General features: G+C 34.0%; 1 protein-coding gene across 4 annotated transcripts in view; it reads right to left on the bottom strand.

The window, feature by feature from the left end:
• RICTOR (RPTOR independent companion of MTOR, complex 2) overlaps positions 1–14,359 on the bottom strand; it is an 84,968-nt gene that overhangs the window by 26,119 nt on the left and 44,490 nt on the right. For 3 of the 4 annotated variants that reach the window (XM_010585813.1, XM_010585815.1, XM_010585814.1), the window contains 10 exons: positions 13,716–13,806; positions 13,515–13,581; positions 13,329–13,409; positions 11,362–11,462; positions 8,795–8,957; positions 8,287–8,388; positions 5,797–5,843; positions 3,326–3,461; positions 2,559–2,758; positions 1,392–1,518 (listed from right to left, as the gene is read on the bottom strand). In XM_010585813.1, the coding sequence (XP_010584115.1) occupies positions 1,392–1,518; positions 2,559–2,758; positions 3,326–3,461; positions 5,797–5,843; positions 8,287–8,388; positions 8,795–8,957; positions 11,362–11,462; positions 13,329–13,409; positions 13,515–13,581; positions 13,716–13,806 (1,115 nt within the window). Of the gene's footprint in view, positions 1–1,391; positions 1,519–2,558; positions 2,759–3,325; positions 3,462–5,796; positions 5,844–8,286; positions 8,389–8,794; positions 8,958–9,165; positions 9,335–11,361; positions 11,463–13,328; positions 13,410–13,514; positions 13,582–13,715; positions 13,807–14,359 lie in introns of those variants that run through there. The other variant, XM_010585817.1, reaches the window with a different exon arrangement.

Here is a 14,359-nt window from a genome sequence, read left to right as displayed (position 1 = left end):
TTTAAGTCTTCATCCCTTAGATACCACAATCAAGGAATCTTTCCCAAAACATAAACCCCAAACACTAATTCATAATAAAATGCCTCAAATTATTAGTGTAACTGTATAATTCATTGAGGAGATTGTGACAGCATGCCTGGACTTTTTTCTAATTGTTAACCAGCTGCATTTGGAAGAAACTGAAATGCTGGAGTGCTCTTTACTCCATGTACAGCCTCTTTTTATGAGGTAAAAATAACTGGGAGGTGGTGGAGGGGGGCAGGGGGCAGTACCTATTGACATGAAATCTCAGTAGAAACAGCTAAATAAAGTTCCACAGCCTAAATTGCTCTTAAGTGACAGTCATCTAACAGGAGCTTAGAAGTCTAATAAAGACATAGGCATGCATCCTCACAACATATTAATTTCTGTTTTCTTGCTCAGACTAGGCATAAAACAACTTTGAAGAAAGGATATCAAAGTCATCACTTCACTGAAAGATTACTTCAAAATTATTCAGTAGGGAGCTTCACTTTCAAAAAGCCATTCCTTCAAACTCTTACCTTCAGACTCCACTCTTTACCTGTAAGAATCATTGTATCTTTGATGGTCTTGGAGAAATATCCTGAATTTCTTTCCTTCCCTCTCCTCTTCCAAAAGACAGTGAGATATTTAAAGCTAGCATCTACCTTATTCCCTCTTTTATCCACTCTAGAATATATTCTGCCTTGTCCAGACAACAGAGGAATAGCTCTCCCTGAAGTAACGGAAGTTCTTTCCTACTTAGATTTCAACTTACTAATTGTCATTTCCCTGACATCAATACTTCCTTGTCTACATTACACCTGATTGATTTCTCTTTTCTTAAAGGTTCAGGAGCTTCCTCTCCCAAGTCTACCTAAGGCTGTGTTTTATTTTCACTCATATTCTTTGATTCAGAAGTACAAATCCCAATGCCTATTTCTGAACCACCCCTTTGTTCCAGCAGCTATAGTGTCTAATCAGTTCCGCTGCGGTAACCTCAATCATTATCAAAACAGTATCTACCACTGGAAGGTTAACCTGTTTATTACTGCTAGAAATACACATTTCTGTTTGTGAAAATGATGCCTTCACAATTGATTTAGGCTGTCCACTGACCTAGACAGTAACACTCGGTATATGCATTTAAAGACTTCAAGCCCCTTAATACATGACAGAAACCTCTATTTGAATGACTCAATTTCTTGTGCACAAATACAATATACAGTGTGAAGTTCACAGCAAATTCAAAAACTACATGAGTAGGAGCTTCATTTCTCTGAAACAAAAATAAAAATCCTTCTGGCTAAATAATAGCTTAAAAATAAAGTCATACACCTTGAATAAGAAAATAAATGTCTAGTGGCAATTAACAATTGAACTGAACTTACATCAGTAGCTGCTGTCAGGATTTTAGAAAGGATGACTCTTGCTAACCCATCTCTGCTGTAATCCAAACTAGAAACAGTCAATTTTAATAAATGATCCTGGTTCTTCAAAGAACAAAGATTAAGAAGACTGGGGGGGAAGGGGAGGGAGAAGAAAATAAAAATTAGTATTTGAACCCAATCAGTAATTTAAACTTAAGTACTTTGAATTAGACTTTCATTTCTATAAACTCAAAATACAAAGTAAGTTCTCACATGAAGTGGAGTAACTTTAAACTGTTACAGCTGTTAATAGTCAAATGGGGACCAAATAATGCACTAAACTGCAAGGGGAAAATCCCCAAACCAACAGTTTTCATAATTGCTCTGTAATAATTTTGTCAGCATACTTTAATTAGTGATTATGAGTATAAAAATTAGCGTTCATGAAACTCTGTGAACAATTCCTCATTGTAAAACATTCTGTGTATACAGCTTGCCATAACATTAGTAGTACTGTCTAGATTTTATTCTGAAGCCAGTAAAAAATCTGCATTCTAATAATCAATGAAAACAACATAATTAAAAAGGAGTCCATCAAAACACCTGAATTTTCACTTAAAGTTTACTATATTTAAAATAAACTGGTATTAGCCACTAGACAATTTACTCCCAAAGGCAGGCAAGTTTATTTGTACCTGAACAGAATTTTGAACTTCACAGCTTCACTCAAATATATTGGACTGAAGTTTAGGTACAACATGCACCATCACATTTTACAAACAGTATGATACCGGCCAGTTTTTTGAGGTTTATGTGGGTTTTGTTTTGGTTTTTTTGTTTGTGTTTTTTTTTGTTTGGTTTTGTTTGGTTTTTTCCCCCCCCCCCCCGCTGTCTTTTCAGTACAGCATCATCCTTCCTGATACTGATCTCTGTCAGATAGGTGTGGACAGGAAAAAGTAAGCTATTTAGTGATATAACCACCCATACCTGTTCAGATATGACAGACTAAAAGATCCTTTATTAAAAAAAAAATACCGAACCCCCCCACAACCAAGGATCATTACTTGTAAGTAAAACAAAAGAACTTTCAAGTTTTCAGCTTTACAGACAGTAATCCTCATGCACAGTTTATAATTTTTGTAACTATTATACCTGTAAGCACAATTCAAACACAATAGAAACACTCACCACTGAAACACGTTACATTTTTCAAGCATTTTCACTCCATGAGGGTGACAAGAGAGAGTACCAAAAAACAGAAAGTAGTGCTGGCTAAGGGTATTTAGTAACCCATTATTTTGAAGACTACGTTCAGGTTTCATTCCTGATGAAGAGTTGAGCCAATGTACAATATCTTTAACCAACTCCTCCAGGTAGCCTTGTCCATCCTAAAAAACAAAGAGTAAGAGCATTTACTAGTAACAGAACTGTGTCTCCTTTACTGAAATCCATCATTTTAAGTTTCCTGAAATGTACAAACAGACTACAGACACAAAATAGACATGCTGGCTGGCAAACACAATTCAGACTAAAGAAAAAAGATTCAAGGCAAAGAAAGAGAGTTTAGCTTGGAGACATCTTGGGACCAATTCTATTCTTTCCAGGAAAAGAATTGTTCAATGACATTTTCCTCTGGCCTGAGGCATAAAAGTCTTCAGTACACAAGAAGAAAGGAGGTAGAGAAAGGAAGGATATTCATAGCAAAAATTAAAAAAACCCCCTCCAAACCCTAAGTCACATTTAATAAATCTGTATTTAATAAAACTTCAACTTAAACACAGTTGTCTTCCTTAGTGTCTCATCTGGACAATTCAAGATTTTATTTCTTAATTACACTGACCACTTTAGATTTAACACCCGAAGACTATGGAAGTCTTTACTAAACTTTTTCCTCTAAGTGGCATACAGCAGCACTACTCATTCTATCTCCAGCCTTGTAGCTGAAAATTTCTTACCTCTTCTGATTCAAGAAGAAATTCAGTAAACTGACAACCCACCACAGTGAGCTGCTTAGCTTTGGCATAGTCCAGATCCAGGTTGGCATACAGTTTACTGCTAGGCTTGTAGAAATATAGCAATCTCCTTACAAACCTATGGAAAGTAATGAAGAATTTGCTATTTTTCAGTATGACAAGGTCAGTCTCACAGTATAAAATGATGCTGGTACAAAAGATATGTTACCATTAAATTAGCTTATTGGCAATAAATTTTCAAAATTTATAAGAGTAGCAGGTAGCAGTAATGAGTCTACCCAGACATGATTTCAGAGATGCAGCTGTACTGTGTGTTATAAAGGGTTTTCTATGCCATCACTTAAAATAAGCAAAGGAACTGAAAATCTCTATGCTCTTAGAAGCCATAGCTTCCTTTTCATGCTCATGCTTATAATTTATTCTGCTGTAATTTATCCTGTGGTGAGTTTCAAAGACTATACTATCTAGACTTACAAAGGGTGAAAGAAGAATCTGTGACTTGAGGTTTCTTCAGCTATAATAGTTAACGCTGCTGTGAAAAATATATTTTTGTGGTCTTCCAGGCAAAGGCCTTATTTATTCAGCAACAGTATTTTCATTCACCTCACTTAAGCATTTCTGAAGCATAACACAGCAATTGCAAACACAGACTCTTCACTCAGCCTTTTTGAAATCATGGTGACCAGTATTGCTTGAGTTTTGCATTGCAGGAATAAAGTCTTCAGCAAAGAACTTCCCCTCACCAATTGTTAGTCAAAAAATAAACACACATTTGTGCTTTAAAGTAACACAGAATGTTCTGTCTGAAGGTAGGTATGTCAAGCATTACAAAAACTTTACTAAAGCACTGCACCTTTAGTTAAAGTGAGAGTAAGCCACTATTCCCAACCAAACACAGGACCAATTACAATGGAAATCTGATGGCTTGTTTAAATTTTGTCAAATGAAATGTATTTTATTCTTGGTTATTAGCAATAAATATATTATATATATTAACACATATTTATGTCTGTTTAGATATGTATATACTTAAGTGTGTATATGCATGTATATACACATACACGTGTATACACATATTGCATTAACTGTATCCCTATGACATGAAGGAATCTGTAACAGAAATATGGCTGTTAAAGTGAAATTCAAGATGAGATAATCACAAGAACACTAACAGTTAAAAAAATCAACTTATGGAAGGACAAATAAATATGGAAGTTACACTTCAAAAACAAAGTGGCTGAAAATTTTTTAAAACCAGCAGTGAAACTAGAGAGATTCAGGGATAATTAGTTATTATTAAACAAAAGCAACAGCATTTTAGAGCCATTAAAGCATCTAGCACAATCCTGCAGAAAGGATCAATGAACTGTAGAAGTTTTATACTAACTCAATCCTAGATTTTCTCAGTTTATTTAGAATTAAATTATTTAGGCGCTGAACAACACTTGAGTGCAGCACAAAACCAAGGAAGAGGAACACCATCTCAGGTAGGTAGGTAGAAGTGTGGGTGTGGGTGTCAGCCAGGACTGCAGACATTACTTTAGAGAAGCGACGTTATAAACCACCAGATTTAGAAAATAATCCTTTACCACAAAGTACAGACTGGCAATCAAAGTTTAGGGAAGGAAAAAAACCCCAGAATAAATACAAATGCAAAATTAAATTATGGCTATGATTACAATAGGACTACGACTTATGCTGGGAACATTATATAAAGTAGCCTGATTACTTTTTAGTAAAAATTTAAAATGGAAGTGTGAGCCTTTCAGCATGTTTTAGCTTTAGTTTTTTCCTCAAATCCATGTAGAGATAGCTTTCCATGCCTACAAATACAGAACTACTCTTCAAAATAATTTAATCAAATGAATTTGTCAAAGGCATATTAAAAGGGAAATCTAACAATGAGTTAGTTACACTATTGCCACACATGCACAAAAGTAATAAAAATGTCTTAACACCAACAGACATGAAAGGAACCAGAGCTGTACTTTGTTGTTGTTGTTTTTTCCAGAATCACACATGCTTCCCTTGCCATTAATAGCAAATAGAAATAACTTCCTCTTGGTTTTTGATGAAAGATGTAACTATATAACTGTACAACTGTAAACCTATTCTGTCAAAATTTGTCAAGTGCTGATATCAAATACTAATGTACAAATATATCAAAGCAGTAATAATTTTGAAGTTTAAAATCAAATAAGGTGTTTGCAAAGCTGGTATGATTCTTGTTAAGGGAATAAATACATAAACTATCTGTATATAGAAAAACCACTAAAGCTTAGACGTGTTTATTTAAAGCAAATATTGCAACCTAATCATCCAGATTTTTTGTTGCTTATCTAAAGATTAAGTTTTAGCAGAGTGACATATCCAAGAATAGTTTATTGCAATATTAAAACTCAGTTTTTCCAAATTTCTTTCTTCAAAGGAAGTCTACATAATTTTTTACATACCTGTGTAATTGTTCATCTTTGTAGTTCCTTAGATTTACATTTGGCCACTAGAAAAACAGCAAATATAGCATTATATGAAACTTGCACATCAGTCCTTGATTAGTCACTATAATTTACTCATTTCTACTATAGTTATATTTACCTAAAAATTAGAAGTGTAAAGTTTCCTTGCATCTAATGTTAGCTACAAAACCCCCCTTATTTTATTGAAAATCCCACAATTCTTGCTCCAAGAACTGTCTGATTTCTTTCTAGAGAAGGACAAGGCATGTTGGTCACATGATATGCGTACAAGGCCACAATTCTAATGAAAACTTCAAACTATGAAAAGCTAATGAAAAATAAACAATTTTTCTCAGTTTCTTCTCTAAAAAATAAAAAAATTATATGCTTAATAGGCAAATAATCTTTGTTGTTGTTTTCACTATTAATCAGATTTGATTTAAAAATAATCATTATTCTGTTATAGCTCACTTTAATACCATTTCAATAAGCAGTATTTAACTCTTCTGTTGATACTTCATAAGAGGTTTTAAGAAGGATCACATGAAGTCATAATACTCTCTTCCGGACCTATCCTTTCTTCCTATTATATTTTCCTCTGTTTTATAGCTATCTGTTGTCTCTACAGTTTCAGATTTATTTTTGCTGCTACTAGTATCTTCTTGGAATGGATGGAAAAAGAGTGCAGCAAGCATTCTTTCCTACCTAAGCAATACAATTGTACATTTCCAATTGGTATACTAGTATTAAGAGGTATAGTGCACTAGTTAATGATTAGTAAAACTGACTACACTAGTAACAGTTCCAGAAAAAGTATGAAGCTCTGCTGTGAACAACAAAGTTGCAATTCCTCCATCCTGACTGATGCCACTTTTGCTGCTCTTTTAGCAGCTTAGACAGCAAGCTGAGCAAGTTAAAAAGGCAGTGAGGGATCACATGAAATGCAAGTAGTGAGGTGGTTAGAAAGCTGATGCTCTAAAGCTGTAAGGCTGTGACAGCCAAAAGAGAGGCGAGTAGCCGCATGAGATAGTGAAGTCCAAACACTGGAATCTGGATCCTGCTCATACGAGGACTAAAGAGGGACCACTCTGACAACATTATCTTACTATATGCTGGTGTTGTGCAGTTTAACAGGAACAGAAGTGGTTAGAATCAAATCAGAAAACACAAACTTCTCATTCTGAAAGACTGAAGTCCCTGATTTTGAGACATTATAAACTGTTTGTCAGGACACTAGGAAATATACTGCTGGGGAGGTCTGAGATATCACGGAAATTGACAGTTTGACCTAAATTTCAGGTAAAAAAAAAAACCAAACAAAACCTTAGTGGTCAACTACATAAAATTGTAGTAAAACTTCCATTGTCAAAGTACAACACAGATTAATTAACAGTGAGATTCTGAAAAACAGTTTATTATCTTTAATACTGAATCAAAGGTAAAAATATCTATGATTAATAATCATAGATCTCTAGTAATCCAGTAAATCTAGTAATTGCAGTAAAAACCTGTGAACAGTGAAATTTGGTGGAGCAAAGCTACTGTCATATACAAATTCAGGTCTTTACACCAGAGAGATACTTGCTATCTCAAGTTTAACAGTCCCTGAAAAAACACACAGAAATATTTAGTTTCTTTTTTTTTTTAAATATAATCTTGATTATTGTCACCATTAATCCTTTTTTAGACTTTAACCATCTTTATAACACCACAGTAAGGAGACAGTAAGAAAATTTTACTACTTGGGGTAATAACAGAAGGATGGCTTTGATGCACAGAATGACAGGAGCTATTTTGGTTCGAAAACTATACTTAGTACAAAGTTTTCTATATTCAAAGAAAGTAAGTTTTCTGCTTAAAAAAAAGAGGCAGCCTCTTAAAAACTGTGCATTAAATATATTTAAGATAGTGCCTTCCCTGTCAGAGATACTTCCTTTATTTTGTAAAAACAAGTTAAGTTTGTAATGAACTTGATGCTATAAGAGTATTTGTACTAGTTCAGAACATACAATGAGATTGCATATTACTGAAGTTTTCATATGTGGCTCAGACTAAGCATCTGAGGTTTGATCTATAACCCACCTGCAGCCTTAACCTTTAGCTCACATTATATAAAAAAATTCTGCTATGAAAATTCTGTATCCCTGTATAGTTTGGACTGAAGTCTAAAATATTAGCAGCTTTAAAGTCAATATAGCTAATTCTTTAAAGTCTATTTTTATACAAATAAAGTTATATAAAATTTAATACATGCTTATTAATAAATTTGTGAATGTAACTGTAGTGTATTTTTGTATATAGTTTAAGGGTTGTATGTAAACAGACTGTATCAGCACTGATAAATCCATGAGATCCTAGTTTTCTGAAATAAAACAGGTGATGTGATGTACTGTGGAGTTAATATTAGAAATTCAAAGCTCTCGTATGAAATGGAGACTTTTTCCAAACAATTTCATAAAAGTAGTATCACGCCCTTTTTAAGCTCACCTTCAGTATGGTCCCTATTAGATTCCAATTCCAGTCAAGATTCTCTTTATGATTGAGAACTTGGCTGTCTCGAAGATTCATTACAAGTGCTTCTTCTGTATCCTGGAATACAGACACGAACAACTACAGTTACCTTGCACCATTTTTTTCAGTCTTGTCACACGATATACTTACTGTTTACATAACAATCATTAAAAGAGATGTGCTCCACAGTAATTTGCATTTGAAAGTAAATTGCATTGTTATAGTACTGCATTAAGAATCTAATAGTAAGAGATCACAATTGGTCCTAAAAAGCATGAGGAATTATTGTAATTTCACTCCTCAAATTCTAGAAATGCAATATAGTATCCACAAGTACCTACGAGACAAATTAAATGAAAAAATACTATAAAGAAATCACTTAAATGGCTCTGATTTAGATGAGAGAGTGAAGCTTGGTAGGCAGGATATAAGTCTCCAAAATACAAAGTCAAATTCAGTTTTGGAAACTCAATAATGGTAATACCTTTAAAATAAAGATGTCTTTCTGCACACGGTACTGATCTCTTTTTTGGTGTGTTGAGATCGCTTTCTGAATAATATGATCTAAATGGAGGCTGTAAGGTTTAGGTCCTCTTTTCTTCATCTCATGAAAACGTTTTAAGCAGTTGAGTGCAGCACTTGCTCGTCTAATAGGAAAAAAAAACCCTGTAATCAGTATTTGGCAACTGTTATCCAACTAAAGAGCACCACTGCTCTATCTTGAGCAAACAAACATAGCTCAAGAAAAAACTGACTAACAATTCCAAAGCAAATAAAAAGAAAATAATTTTCTCAATACAAGTTTTCATACATACATAGGACTCAGTCTTGTACTGAAATTGTACAGAAAATTACCTTTCAGAACCTCTAGTACTGAAGAATAAGCCTTATTGATACCTTTCCTTCTACTCTGCAATTACTGGTGTCTATCACAGTCCACAGAAGATTTGTAAAGTTTAAAGTTAATGAGTATTGTGAGATGTCACAGTAGATCAACATTCTGTAGTGAAGTTGAGAGTTGAGGAGGCTACTTCAACTTTGACTAACGAAGTATTTCTTATAAATTCTCTTCCCCCCCCCCCCCCCCCCGCCAAGGGTGGCAGAAGTATCAGTAGTATGCTTCCTGCTCTTTGTATCTGAATAGTTCAGCAACAGCATGTAAGTTTTCCAGGAAAAGATACGAAGTTAACAGAAATGACAGTTGACAAGGGCAGAAACAGTTAATTACAAAATAGTGGTAGCAAAAAAAGACAAAAACTGCTGAGCATATAAAATAAGGAAGTCTAAAAGGAGGAGGTACATCTACCTTTCTTCCCCATTAACAAAAATTCTCATAGGGTACGAGAGTGTTTTTATATTATCTTCAAACCAACAAATACATTTGAATTTGGTCACTTATCTGAATTACATAAATTTAATCCATAACAGGGCTTACAGTTTTTCAGAGTATGAAACAAAGCAGAGTGTTGACCAAGACCAACATCCCCAAATAAAAAAAATATTACTTCTACAAAATCACTTTCTTTCAACAAAACCAGGAATTCTACTACTCTCTCAGGTATGTCCACAAATGCAAAAAAGCAAAAAAACTGTACATGATACACAAACGTATCCCTTCTGTTTTTCATCCTTCCTCTCATCCCACAGCTTTGACCAAGTGAAATAACCTGTGATGGAGTTTCAGATATGTCTTTTTTGAAAAATAACTTGTGATTTCACATATTAAAGTCTTGTACTGACACATAAGAAAACTTCAAAACTAAAAAGCAGAAGAGCACTACATTTCTTGGAAGCACTCTACAAGAAACATTTATCATTTCACAGCAGCAGCTCAGAATGATTCTGCAATTTATCACTGACAACACAATGAAAGACAAAATAGAAAGTCATATTTACCATAATACTGATCTGACAAGGCAGATCAGGAATGGCAAGAGCAATTCACAAAACCATTTCCTATAATACAGAAAAAACCCAACACACAATTTAAATGGGTCTCCGAAAAGAAATGGAAGAACACTGAGTTACAGAAATATGTTTTAAGACACATGAATCTATCAATTTATTTGACTTTTTTCCCTCAGGAGGTTTGCAGGAGGTTTGAATTGTGTGAAGCACCCAGGAGATGGTATTTTATGAAAGAGCACTTCAGAGGTTAAATTGCAAGACTGCAAGATGTACAGAGAAATTCTAAATAAGTAAAAAATAAGTAAAATAAAAAGCCCATAGTTTTTTAATATCTAAAAATTCAGGTATTTCTAGTTCAAATCAGATACCTAAATATACCTCATTTGATTAGCACCATGACTGCCAGACTGTTCCCTAATACATATCACTGCAGAATGCTGCACTAAATTTAAAATTCCTGTTCATACATTCTTATATTTAAATAGAACAAAAAAAAATTATCAGTGCAAAATTTGAACAAAAGCACCAGAAAGTTTTAACATAATTACTAATGTTACAATCACCATTTTCTTCTGAAGAAAAAATGGTTTTAAAAGAAAAGCAACAAAAAACCAGCACCATGTCAATATTACCGTTTTTTCTCTTGCTCACACTAATAATGACTCACTGATTTGGTCTCTTACTATTTAATTAACTATAGATAAACAACAACAGAAGAAAACAAAATTCATGCAGGCTTTTTTAGTTTTGAAAGCTTAATTGTATCAAAATGCCAAAAAAGCGTGAAACAATGGAGAGGTCAAACACACAGAACACGCCTCAGATGTTGCTTGGTTGAACAGTGCCTTAGAGTTCATTTAAGAAAAATTCTGTGTAAAAGTCTGCAATCCACACAGAAGTCTTCTGAAATCTACTATCAAAACTTTCTTTCCAGATTTCTAAATTGTTAATGCAAACACTTTTGGAATGATGCACTGGAGACGATCTCCCTAGTAATTGTGACACAGCTTTTCTATATGCATGCGTTTGTTTGATTTTAAATAAAGACATAAGTACTTTCTGCCACCAGAAAGCTTGTAACGTAGGTTTTCACTCAGCTGGGGGGATATTTTTAAGTGTAACTTAGTAACTTAGAATTCTTACAGTCTTTTTTCTTTCATGATGTCAAAAGATGCTGCCATATTCATTAGCGTTGGTAAGCAGTGCAGGTGATGGCTGTGAGAATGAGGAAGAATTGTGTTTGCCTAAAAAAACCAACAAAAGACCTGTTAGAATAATTCATTACAACATTTTCAGCCATCTCTTTAGGATCAACATTTGAACTACCTACCACTTTTCACACGACTTTCACAAAGACATAACAATAAAACTACCTTTTGCATAACATCAAAAAGCAATAATTACACATACTATTTTGAATATTTGATCTAACTAATCAATCTGAAATACAATTGAAAATAACTTAAGACAATTTTGGATCTCAGAGCCTTCTAATCTGTATTGTTTGCATTGGTGGTTTTTAAGTGGTTATATGTAAAAACATGCAAAGCATCAGATACCCATGACATGTGTACAAAAGTGCTAAAAAAATCCAAAATCAGAAATACAATTTAAGCTGATGATTTCTGTTAAAAGCTTTCTGCACAAAAAAAATCTAATTACCATAACTTCCTAAATTACTAGACATTTAATTGCTTTCATTTTGGGAAACATAGGTAGTTCTGCAAACGTTTTTGGAAACTAAGGAATAATGAAGATAAAGAAATACTTCAATCTCTTAAAACTAAATAAAAGTACAAATATTTGTGCAGTATTTTGATAAACAGTCATCTCTGACCAATGAATCACCTCTTCAGAAAACCAAAAAATACCTATGCTTTGCAGCATACTCAAATGTCAGTTAACAGTCACTCCCATTCAAAAGTATTCCAGAAACCAGAAAAGTAGCATATGTTGTTACAGATTCCTCTTTTTACACTACATAGCTAACTGAATACTCAAATTCCACCAATAATTTAAAGAAAAGTCACTGAAGAGACTACAGAACAGATTTGTTGTGGTTGTGACACCTGCTGCTGAGATGAGATGTTGTAAATCACTGTAGTAATAAGCAATCTTGTATCTGAAGATTCAGATCTTCTTTTTGGAGCATTAAGCACCACTGAAATGAGCAGATAGTCCTGAGATGCAGACTATTTCTGATAATTCATTTTCAAATTTTTGTAAGACAGAGTTGTACTTCAAGATCTTACCATCTCTTATAAAATAGTTTATTTGGAGAAAAGATTAAAAGAACAAGCACAAGAAAACTAATCAAAAAATGCTCTGCTACATATGCTATTCTTGTCATCAATACAGGATGTGAAAGATAAAAGAACTATTTTGCAAGAAAGGTAAATCATGCCACTTCACATATGACTAACAGCTCCTTGGGAAGCTGAAAGGTAGCACTGGAGTATATATGAAAACAGTAATATTATCTCTATACCAAAATAGTTTGGGTTAAGAGAGAGAAGCTGCTGTAAAAGCTGTTAGGTAGAGGGAAGCAGAACAAAGCACAGTCCCTTCAGCTTCTCTGTAGCAGGGGCTACCCACACGAGGCTAAAAGAGCACTCCACCAAGTTGGAGTTGCCTGAATGAATAAATCAAGTGCCCCAGCCACACCAAGCAGAACATGAAAAAAGTTCTGTCTGCCTAGCCTGTGAGGCAGAAAGCTAGACACACTGCCAGAGGGCTACCATCATTCTAAAAAAAGCCCAAATCTGCAATGGTCCTTTTCCCAAACACAGTAACTGATGGGTGAGTTTGCAGGACTCCAGCTTAAAAATACAACTGGCTACTGAGGCAAGGAAGTGTATTGGTGAGAGTTTGAGAGCTGAGGATTATCCTTGGAGCAGAACCCCACTTTCAATACTTTCCAAACAGCCTTCCTATTGGTTCATACTGCTTTTAATATATGAAGTGCCTAAAGATGTAATGTAAATTAACCCACTATTCTGATGAAAAGTAGATGTTCCAAGTTCATAACATAAATTCAAAGCTATAATAGGAAATATCTATTTACAACTAGCTACCAATACTACTTATTCTCAGCAAAAAGTTTTACTTACCATGTGCAAAAGTTCTCCTAAAAGGATAGTTGCTCTGACAGATACATGGTCATCACTACTTGTGATCACTTCAACCAAACCCTTCAAAAAATTAAAAAATTATTACATTTAATGTACAACATCTTATTTTAATATTTATAGGAAAAAAATAGCAAGCATCTATTCAAACTTAAAGTCACTAGTTACCTCTAGAAGTCCATTGGTAATAAAAGCTGAAAGCACTAAAGCCAAGTAATTATCCATAAGATCAGGCCTAAGGAGAAAGAAAGTATAGAAACAATTTAGAGAGTTCATTTCTTATTGTCTCTGCAAGAAAGCAACAAGTATTTTGTCAACACCACCACAAAACAAAAACAAGGGTTTAGACTGAATTCACTAAATGCTCACCTTGACCTGGCTCGATGGGGTAATATAGTTTTAGCTTCAGCAGCTACAAAGCCATCAGAAAGTCTCCAGCAGTCCTGAAACCTGCTTGGATCTAGAACAAGAAAATATGGACAATGGTAATTATAACATTGGATTTCATAGTGTTATTTTAATAGTTGTCAGTAGGTAAACAATAGTCATTGCCAACAAATGTTATTTCAGGTTTCAAATTACAGAAAATTTTGTCAGAAGGGATCCCTAACAAGTTATCTAATTCACACTGCTGAACAAAGCAAGGCTAACTTCAAAGCTAGAACAAAGATTGTATCTAAGTATCAATCAAAATAATGACACTTCCAATTCATAAGCACATTAAACTTGTTTAATAGAAAATATCATAAGACTTAACATTTAAAAATGTACATCCATAAGTCAGAAAGCAGGAAGTTTGCAACAAAGAATGATTTATTTACTTAAATGCAGACCAAGGATTAAGCTTTTATAATCGAAGTTCAGAGAAGAGAATTGCTGGAACATTAAAGGCTGAAACTTACTCCTTCTGGGCTCATACTTTTGCACTGCGATACAAAGCAGAGGATACGCTTGGGTTCACAAAGGAGTAATTCTAAAGATAAAAGACTAACTCTGCTAAACATAGAGACATG

This window comes from Haliaeetus leucocephalus, unplaced genomic scaffold (genome assembly GCF_000737465.1).
Source record: "Haliaeetus leucocephalus isolate CR32 unplaced genomic scaffold, Haliaeetus_leucocephalus-4.0 Scaffold120, whole genome shotgun sequence".
NCBI classification, from domain to species: Eukaryota; Metazoa; Chordata; class Aves; order Accipitriformes; family Accipitridae; genus Haliaeetus; species Haliaeetus leucocephalus.
Note: the sequence above shows the minus strand (reverse complement) of the source record. Positions and strands in the feature narration are given on the sequence as shown.